This window comes from Nicotiana sylvestris, chromosome 9 (genome assembly GCF_000393655.2).
Source record: "Nicotiana sylvestris chromosome 9, ASM39365v2, whole genome shotgun sequence".
NCBI classification, from domain to species: Eukaryota; Viridiplantae; Streptophyta; class Magnoliopsida; order Solanales; family Solanaceae; genus Nicotiana; species Nicotiana sylvestris.
The window spans coordinates 180,553,693-180,564,996 of NC_091065.1; the positions used below are offsets into that span (position 1 = coordinate 180,553,693).

At 40.2% G+C, this 11,304-nt stretch overlaps 1 protein-coding gene across 1 annotated transcript; it reads left to right on the forward strand.

Moving 5' to 3' along the window:
• The first annotated feature begins 6,123 nt into the window (after positions 1–6,123).
• Positions 6,124–6,528, forward strand: LOC138878670 (uncharacterized). Its single transcript, XM_070158357.1, has one exon. It carries the CDS (start codon positions 6,124–6,126, stop codon positions 6,526–6,528), a length of 405 nt encoding a protein of 134 aa, XP_070014458.1.
• Positions 6,529–11,304: the final 4,776 nt, after the last annotated feature.

Below are 11,304 nucleotides of genomic sequence, written 5' to 3' on the forward strand. Positions count from 1 at the left end.
TTTGGGGTATGACAACATTGGATATTGCTGAGCATGACCCAAACTTGATCTTCCTAGGATCATAACCTCCATGTTACCCTTATATGTTGTGTGTTCTGGTTGATTTACAAGCATGACATCACTCCCTATTGCTGTGCATGCCCAAAATTAACCCATGCCTAAGTATATAGGCCCCATTGCAATGGATTCCCAATCCCCCGACCCTTTGTGTGAAGTTATCAATTCTTTGAAGTATTAATGGCTGAATCCTCTCACCCTTTCCCTCTCCTTTATTCCCTCAGTTCTTAGAACTCAGTTTCTGCACTTTTCACTCTCTTCTTAGACCTAAGTTCTTCCCCCATAATGTGAGCCTTGCCTTGGGACACATGAGCTCTCTCTGAACTTGGACACATGAGGGCTGGCATTTCCACACTACACTTGTCCCTATTCTAATTATGAAACTTGGGTGTGAGTACTGCTCGGGGTCCTATTGAGGCCCTTAGGAAACTCTGACACACTCAAGGCTGAGAAAGGCTTTGGATCAATGGTATTTTGAGTTGGTTTATCTCATAACTCAGAGAGGAAGTCAAGAATCATGCTTCCTCTGGTTGTAACTTTTCTTTGTACTTTTTCTGATGTAATTTATTATTCTTGGTTTGTAATAATTTGTAATGAACATTTGGGGTTGGCTATTGAAAAAAGGGTTGGGAAATTATGCATGCTCAAGGGTAGAAAACATGCCTATAGGACTGCATTCTCTACTTGTTCAAATCGCATTTAGAAAACATGCCTATAGAACTGCTCCAATTCCGCATATTCACATTACATTTAGAAACCATGCCTATAGGACTGCTCCAATTCTGCATATTCACATTACATTTAGAAACCATGTCTATAGGACTTACTTGTTCAACATCACATCCAGATAACCTGCCTATAGGGATTATCTAAAATTCTGCACATTTGTCACCGTTTAGATATCATACTTGTTTTAGGGCCCAATTGGTTATAACCCAGTAGTATGCTGAAAGCAGTAACGCATAGAAATCATGCCTATAGGGGTTCTTAAATATATTTGAGTTGTTCCATTCACATTCAATGTTAGATATCATGCCCATGTAGATTAGAGTCAGTAATAGTAGGTACCATCATCTGCAGAATTTGGAACTAGTCTAATTCAAATTCGTCTATTTTGAACCTCTGTTTAATAGTTCCCTTAGTTTCAACAAAGTTTAGCAAGTATGGCTATAGGATTTCAAGCAGTATGTTTTGAGTTATCACTATTTCACTACCTTCTGAATTAAGTAGATATTATGCCTATAGGACCCCGTCTAAACAATTAGGCAAGATTTAGAGCAATAACTGTAAAATTGAATCCGCCTTTATTAATTGTTACAACCAGCAGGTAGGCCTAATTCGGACTTCTAATATGAGTTATGTAATAAACTAATCTGCCTCAACAATTAACTTCCCTCATCTTTATGTGCTCTAAATCAGACCTAAAAAGTATGTGCAAGTCATGCTAGTTATGTACTTTTGTTTTGAGGAGGTATACATGAGCCTTTTATCTGTTTACATTCTTCCCCTTTATATGCCATATTATCTGTTTTTGAATGTCGCCTTAGATTTTTATCCTTTGAAACCAATCAGCCTAATATCCCCTCCCTTTAGGAGTAGTAGTCCTAAGTTCCTCTGGGACTGATAGGAATGGGATGGGTAATAGCATGCAATAGTAATCGACATCAATCCGTGCTATAATACCTTAACGGGGTGGGAAGGGTAGATATGGATATGATGACCGGTGCTCTAATGCCACGTGTAACCTCTCTTTTGAGGAGTGATTACCGAGTATTGCATTGATGTGATCCATATTTTTTGTAAACCTAGGACCCCCTTTCTTTATTTCCCCTTCTTTTCTAAGCATTGTAACTCCTTATTTGAAATCAACTCTTTTAATTGCTCTTTCAAACTTTGTTTACTTTCAAACTATTGTGCATTGAATCCTCTCTTATTTGAGCCTTATTTGCTTATATGTTAATTGCACCCCAAATTCACAATAACTGTCTGGCCAGGAACCACACTAGTGGATCTTGAGGGGTGCCTAACACCTTCCCCTTGGGATAATTTCAAGCCCTTACCCAATCTCTGGTTACCTAAACAAACTTAGAATTGAATCTCTATTGGTGTCCTAATGCACCTTAATCATTAGGTGGCGACTCTTCAAATGCAAAAACCCAGTTCCCAAAAGGAACGAGTTGTCCTTCCAAATGTCATAAACCCAATTTTGCGAGAAAAAAGGGGGCACGACAGCATGGCGACTCTGCTGGGGATTTTTAGGCTTTTACCATTTCAGACTATTATTGTGAATTTATGTGCAATTACTTGTTTAATTCCTTAAAGCATTCAATTCCCCTTTTCGATTGCAAAACTGACTTGTCTTTTTGTTTCTTTCCTTTACTACTTTCCTTTACTACTACTTTAAAATTATGAAACTGTTGTATTTACTGCTTTTTTAAACGTGCAAATACATGACAACATGTTTTTAATTATTGCATAATCATGCTCAACATCATATTCCACTCGTGGAAAACAAATATCATAGCAACGCTTATAATAGGTAGTTGCGCTCTTCCTATTCTATTACCCCCTAAATCCGAAAAAGGCATATTTGCGGTAAAAGCAGTCGATCAACGGTGTAGTCGACGGTTCCTGCCTTTCCCCCTTGAGTTGTCCGCTCAAGGGTACCAGTCTAAAACCCCATAGAAACCTTACTCTGTTTAAACTGTGCATACATCATGGTCAAACATAGCTGGTCAGTTATGTTGTTCACATAATGATCCTTTAAGATAGCCTTGTCCAAAGTCCACTAGGTTTCCCTAAAACCCAAATGGACAGCATCACGTTCTGTGCATTTATTTGGAGAACTAAATGCTTTATACTAATTGTTGATGTTAAATAGTCGAGTCTGGAGGGGGTAATGGCCTAACCTTGTTTGTCTTGCAAAAAATGAAGAACGAGGTCCGCAGTTTTGGTATCATTAGCACGCCCCCACTCTTACTAGACTGGTGGAAGAGTCTTCCATTAGATGACCAAATCAATGAGTGGAAAGAGAGGGCCGCCAGAGCTAGCAAAAAGTTGGAATATATGGAATACAGTCTGTTGGAATTAGAAGGAATAGTGAGGAAGAAAGTCACCGACTGCCAGAACGCTAAGGGAAACGAAGGAGAACGCTTGGCCAAGGCATTTTTATTGGTAAACCTACGCGAACTGGAGGATTTGATCAACGAGAGCATTCAACCTGAGGAAGGTCCTTCTGGGACCAAGAATATAGGAGTTTTTCTTTTCTTTTTATGAAATGTAATAAGGCCACTGGCCATTAGTGACTTTTATTTCCTATTATTTAGTGTCGATTTGGGGTTCGTCTACTTTTTATCAATAAAATGAGGCATTTAGCATTCTAAGTTCTCCAAATCAATTTGTTGCTAGGCCCACCTCAGGCACAAAGAGGTCCCCAAATTAGGACATGATTTACATTCTTGCACTATGTGTTTAAATATTGCAACCCTTATTATAATCCTCACTAACTTGGTTACCTTTTGTTTTTATTTTTGTCTTTGTTTTTATTATTCCCCTCCCCGAAGATTAGTTCGTGCATTCTGGCAACATCATCTTATTCCACGAGATCTAGGGGCCCTCCACCCACTCCTCCTCTTAGTTCTGTCAAAAACAAGAACAAAGGGAAGATGGAAGATTTGAACAATGCCAGAAAGGAAAACTCAACTGAATGGATATAGGTAACTCATGGTCATGGTACTCTGGTCCCTAAGGAAAATGCATCCCAACTTGAACAAAAACTGCTGAAATTTCAAGAAGAACTTGATCAGGTCCGGAATCTGGCAAATTTGTCATTTTCCCTCACCACTCCATATATCAATTTCCCAAACGCTCAAAACTCTACACAGAATATCCCAAAGCAACAAAACCATCCCGCTCCTCACCACTACCTCAACACCTGCAATACCTCAAACAACACCCCGTTGCTCATCCCAAAACCCCAAAACTCCACAAATGACCACTTCTACACCCACCATAACAACCCCATCTATGTGGAGACTATGACACATTCCCCCCAACCCATCTCAAACACACCCGAGTCTGATGATAAAGACTTGCTCATCAGGAACCTGGCTGAGGAACTTAAGAAATTTACTAGCCAGATTCAAGGCATTGAAGGAGGCAAGGGGATTAAGGGGCTGAACTATGAAGATCTTTGCATACAACCCGATGTCGAACTGCCCGAGGGGTACAAACCTCCGAAGTTTGAAATGTTTGATGGTACAGGCGATCCAAGGGTCCATCTGAGAATGTACTATGACAAGCTGGTTGGAGTAGGGAAAGACGAGAGAATCCGCATGAAACATTTCATGAGGAGCCGAAAGGAGATGTTTTGTCCTGGTATATTAGCCAAGATCCAAAGAAATGGTCGAGCTGGGTAGGCATGGCGTCCGACTTTATGGACAGGTTCAGATTCAACACGGAGAATGTGCCAGATGTGTTCTACATTCAGAATCTAAAGAAGAAGCCCACAGAAATATTTCGTGAGTATGCTACTCGCTGGAGGTCCGAAGCTACTATGGTCAGACCTACCTTAGAGGAGGAACAAATGAACAAATTCATTGTCCGGGCTCATGACCCGCAGTATTATGAAAGGCTAATGTTGATTGAGAGCCATAAATGTTCTGACATTATCAAGCTGGGTGAAAGGATCGAAAAGGCATCAAAAGCGGTATTGTTACAAACTTCGAGGCCTTGCAAGCTACCAATAAGGCCTTAAAGTCTAGTGGTGTGTCCAAGAAAAGGGACGTAGGAGCTGTAATGGTTACACAGAGAACCAAATCTCCTGTCAAATACCAAATTTACCCAACTCCTCCACTCACATATCAACCTACTCCGAACTACCAAACACCCTCACCCTCTTACCAAACTCCACCACCCACTTATCAATCACCTCCGCCTCCCACATATCAGCATACTTCACCTAGATATTCCCAACCTGCAAATATTTACCAAGCCTACAATACTCAACCATCCCACTACCAATCACCTCCCGCACACCAAAACTTCCCTAGACCTCGACCAAATTTTGACCGCAGACCTCCTAAACAATACACATCCATTGCTGAAGCTATTGACCAGTTGTACGAGAGACTCTAAGCTACTGGTTATGTTACCCCCATCCCTGCTGCAACCCCTGAGAACCCCTCTTAGTGGTTTAACCCAAATAAATCCTGTGCATACCATTCCGGCATGAAAGGACACACCATCGACGAATATCGTTCTTTGAATGATAAGATCCAGGCTTAGATTGACAACAAGATTATTGTGGAGAAGAAACCCGCTCCGAATGTCCGCAATAATCCTCTGCTAGACCACAAGGGTAGAGGTGCTCACATGATTGAAATAGAGGATGATTGGGATCTCGAGGGATCAATCGGGTTGATCGCAGAGGGTGATGACCTAAAGAAGCCAATAGTTACTCTTAATCCGATTGTAGTCCAGATGCAGCCCTCTAGGGACACTGAGGTAAATATGTTCGTGCTACTTGAGTTTGAAACAATGCCATCTACAAATACTCCAATGCTAATTGAGGTCGAATTTGTATCTCCAGCAAATGCACCTACACCATTCGAAGTTACAATTTTACAGCCCAAGGTACATGCTCCATTCGGAGTAAAGATACCCATACCGATCCCAGTGGTAATGTTGACCATGACGCCATTCAATACAATGGCTATACCATGGGACTATACAACCGAGGCAAGGGTGAAAGGCAAGGTTAGGTTCGAGGAAACTATTGCCGCACAGGGTATGACGATAACTGGTAGGGTCTATACCCCGGAACACCTAGCTGAGTCAAGCAAGAAGGCCTCTAACCGGTCACCCATCATTGTGACAGGTCCAGATGATCTTTGGAGAAAGATACATGCCAAGGAATACTCGGTCATCGACCAGTTGAACAAAACACTGGCGCAAATTTCCATCCTTGCTTTGCTATAAAATTCTGAGGCACACAAGAATGCTCTGTTAAGGGTGCTGAGTGAAGCGAACGTGCCAAGCAACATCACTGGTGGGGAAATGGCTAACATGGTAGGACAGATATTGGAAAGTCATAAAATTACTTTTCATGAGGATGAGCTGCCACCTGAAGGGTTGGGTCATAACAAAGTACTGCACATCACTGTGCAATGCGAGGACTACTTTATCACCAGGATCTTGATCGATAGGGGTTCTAGTCTCAACATTTGTCCGCTGGTAACACTCAAGAAGTTGGGGAAAGGACTGCATGAGATAAAGGATAAAGCCATAAATGTGAAAGCCTTCGACGGTTCCCAGAGGTCCACTATTGGGGAAATTAGTCTGTGTTTACAAATGTGGCCAACGTGGTTCGATGTTGATTTCCAAGTGATAAACGTGCCAACATCTTACAATCTGCTATTGGGACGACCATGGATTCATGCTGCTGGGGCCGTAGCATTAACACTGAATTAGGCGGTAAAATTTGAATGGAATCACCAGGAGGTGATCATTCACGGCGATGGTAGCAACACTATATACAGTCGCCAGACCATTCCGTCAATTGAAGGAAGAAGGAAGCTAGGCGGAGAGACTTACCATCTCATCGAACGGGTAAATGCTGTTGACAAAGACAAATGGTAGGATAACAAGATCGAGAGTATACTGTACTAGAGTGGGTATGAACATGGCAGAGGACTCGGAAAGAATCTCTAAGGAATCGCTAAGCCCATAAAACTCAAGAAACACGGCACAACTTTCGGTCTGGGATACGAGTACACTTGGGAAGAATTCAACATCTGGTCGCCACCATGGCGCAGTTCTTACTATCTGCTAGAGCAGCCAATACCACATTTAGAGCAGACTTTTCCAACCGTTCGATGTCTTCTATGGGTCAGAAAAAGAGGAAGCACTGGCAGCGGTGAAGAACTTGTTCCTAGAAGACAATGACATGGGACTGTTGTGTTGTTCTCGGGGCGGAGGGGGAGGAAGGCCTTCCATAAAGGCCGTAAGCAGAGGGGCACGCTTCAATAACTGGACCATCAGGACGACCAGAGCCCGACAAGCCTCGGGGTAGCAAGGCTAAAACAAGCACTATCTTATTTACTAAAAGATTTTTATTTCTCGTATGTTTTCAATTCCTGCAATAAGATCTTCAATGTTCAAAACGATTAAGCAATTTATCAAAGTATTTTGACTTTTTTTTTGAATCAACACTCATTATTATTTTTCTCTCTTTACTTTACTTACACAACATTACTATTACTTATCTTGATGAACCAATGACTGTGATATGCAACGAAACAACGCAACAAATAAACATAGATTCAGAGGAAGATGACATACCAGAAGAGATTGTTAAGGAGGTTGAGAATAGACCTAAGTCCAACCTGGATGAGACTGAGATTGTCAACCTGGGAGATGCAGAAAACGTCAAAGAAACACGAATCAACATCCACTTATCGCCATCAGAAAAGAAGGAATACACAGAATTTCTAAGAGAATATGAGGACATATTCGCCTGGTCGTATGATGACATAACTGGCCTGAGTACATCTATTGTGGCTCACAAATTGCCAACAGATCCGACATGTCCACCGGTAAAGCAAAAGCTCAAAATATTCAAGCCTGATATGAGTCTGAAAATCAAGGGAGAAGTCACTAAGTAGGTCAAAGCTAAGGTTCTCAGGGTAGTAGAATTTCCGACATGGTTAGCCAACATTGTACTGGTGCCAAAGAAGGATGGGAAGGTCAGAGTCTATGTCGACTACCGGCATCTCAATCGGGCCAGTCCAAAAGATGACTTCCCTTTGGCAAACATACACATCCTAATCGACAATTGTGTCAAGCATGAGTTGCAATCATTTATAGATTGTTTTGCTGGTTATCATCAGATCTGGATGGATAAAGAAGATGCTGAGAAAACAACTTTCATTACACCATAAGGAATGTATTGTTACAAGATGATGCCGTTTGGGTTAAAGAATGCAGGGGCCACCTACATGAGGGCCATGGCCATTTTTTCCACGATATGATACACAAGGAGATTGAGGTGTACGTAGATGATGTTATCATCAAGTCCAAGAAGGCTACTGATCACATGGAAGATTTGAGGAAGTTTTTCAATACATTGCGAAAGTACAACCTGAAACTAAATTCCGCAAAGTGTGCATTTGGGGTTCCTGCCGGAAAACTACTTGGGTTTATTGTGAGTCACTGGGAAATAGACATGGATCCATCAAAGGTCAAAGCTATTCAAGAGTTGCCACCGCCAAAGAACAAGAAGGACGTAATGAGTTTCTTGGGAAGACTTAACTATATCAGCCGATTAATAGCACAGTCTACAGTTATCTGTGGGCCAATCTTTAAGATGTTAAAGAAGGACGCCGCTACCAAATGGACTGATTATCCCACCTCCTTTTTACTACACCCCGGGAGGGAGTATAAGGGAGTTTTTCCAAATAAAGTGACAATCGAAACGGGATTATTTATTTAAAATTCAGAGTCGCCACTTGGGATAGTTTATTGGTATCCCAAGTCACCGGTTTAAAATCCTGAATCGAGGAAGTTGACTATTATTTACGGTCTGCGAACACAGAAATCCGGGTAAGTAATTCTGTTAACCTGGGAGAAGGTGTTAGGCACTCCCGAGTTCCGTAGTTTTAGCACGGTCGCTTTGATCACACTTGGCTTAATCAAATTGTTTAATTACTCATTTTGGAACCTACGTGCTCTCACCTCTTGTAATTTATCTTGAAACGGGTCACGCGTATATGTACCCATTTGTTTGGCACGTCAAAAATCATGTCACGCGAACGTGTCCACAATTAACAACGCTTTATTATTATTAAGAATGTTTGACCGAAGCGCATACTCCGGTTTTGTTTTTAGAAATTGCAATCATGTCACGGAACGTGTCTACAACCGCGATGGTATATTAAACGGGCCTAAAGCAAACTACGAACATTTGTTATTTTATATCTAAATCATAAGAAATTAATAGAGGGCCATGCATTTTTAGATTTTGGTTTGGCACGGCATGCCTCGAGTCTAATTTTAAAGGAAATTCATGTTAAACTCTTGAGGGCCATGACCATATCTTATTCAACGACTCGCCTCAACTGTTTAAAAAAAATTTAATTACTTAATCATTAATGGAGCGGGGACTCTGCTCCTATCCAGGTTAATTGAAAAGAGATTGTCTTTTTAGAAGGATAGGCTGACTATTTAAAGAAACTGTTTGGGCTTAGCGTGAAGCGCAACAGCCTACATGACACAAGGCTGCCCTAAACTACCAATTTCATAACGATATTATGCTGGGCCCGAAAGAAAACCCAAATTGGAGGACGGACCAGCTCCAACAGGCTTGGGACCTGAGATCGAGTCTTTACATGGCACAAAACATGAGGCACTCGAATCCACAGTTGCAAATCATATCATTGCACGAAAATTTAAAACAAATATTGATCATCTTTTACACCAATACCATGGCATATCTAACATCAATGGATTTCTATGCAGAAAGTACAATAAGACAGTAACCCCTTCTATTATCCAGCATTCATATCCATCATCATTTTTAACCAATCAACATGTATATCATCAAAGTGACATAAATTAAAAAAAACATCTGCTAGTCCATACTCCTAACAAGAGGTTATATCTTAGCCTTTACTGGACAGGGTAACAATCAGAAATCTACACCAAACAGTCCACTAATTCCAGCTGTACTAGCACAAACATAATACTACAACTTGAATGAAAATGATTGCGGTTCTAACTCATGTAAACTAAAAGAGCTAAACTCATATATTATTCCCTGAGTACAAGCCATGTTCAAAGGTAAAGACAGATATGAGCACACAAGGCAACAAAATCCAACAATGAATATAGAGTTTGATAAAACAAAACGTAAAGGAGCAATACCTAATGAACCAACATGTTCTAGATTTTGACTACATCATACTCATTGACAAACATACTAATCAGAACATCTCCAAACTAAGTATTACATGCTGTGAATGAAATTGAAAGAAAAAGAGATGAAGCTCAAACAACATCATCAGATTTCATTAACTTTTACAAATATACACTTCAAGCTACACTTAAGTGATGTCCATAGGGCCAAAATATACCTGGAATATGAAAGGAAATAAAGCAATGTGAGGTCAGTATCCAAGCAACAATATAGCAGAACCCAGCAGCAGGAAATAACCAGCAAAACCAATTTCAAACCAACAAATGATGTACAGCAACCCAAAAAACCAGTTTCAATAGAACAGTAACCACGACAAGCTTCAAACCAAACTTTTAAAAATTCAAAACTCAAACCAATTTGACCCAAACGCAAGACCTAGTCATTTAAGCAACTTTAACTAAGCGATGAGGATCAGGAAACCAAAAAACTAGCAAAATTTGTAGTTTTCAACCAGAAAAATGCAAGGAATTCTGAGTGTAGCTGTTTCAGTTTCTGAATGATTCTTTTTTCTCTTCCCCCCTGCTAGTGAAGTAAAGTTGCTTTTATAGGCAAGGTATTGGGGTTGCAGAAAATGGGCTAAGTTTTGCACCCTAAACTTTTTGAAATTTTGGTTTTTGCTTAGACACCTTTAGTGCAAAATTTAGAATTTTAGTTTAGTCCCTACCCTCAGCTTCTAGGAAGCTTCCTAATTCAGTTAAAAGAGATTCTTTCACCTAGCTTTTCTAGTATACCCTTTAAAGCCCTGTTAATTACCCCTGAAAACCAGATCAAAATGGGTCAAAATTGACCCAATAACCTAAACCGATTTGGATGGTCGACAAACCAGGTTAACATGAAATGATTTCAAAGACAATCCTAATTAAATTACTGATAAATTCACAACTAGTTAGGGAATTAACTAAGTTAATAAATCCAAATAAACTAATTAAACTAAACGAAAGCGACTAACAAAAAGAAAATTAGAAACTTAAACCTAAAGTTAAATAAACGGACAAAGAGAGTTAGTGAACAAGTTTTAGAAATTGAAAAGAACACTGAAACCAAACGGAATTAGGTACAAACCACAAATTAATCTAAAGGGGGAAAAACTAAATTCGAAACTATTCACAGAAGACAAGACCACTCGAGGTAAATAGAGAAGAAAAGAAGAAGAATAAGAGATGAAGTGAAATTAAAGCGGACAGAGAGAAAAGAAAGAGGAAAAAAATAAGGAACTTACCAACTAAGCTTGAGAACGACACTGGCCTTCCAATTTGCCTCAAAACAATGTTGAT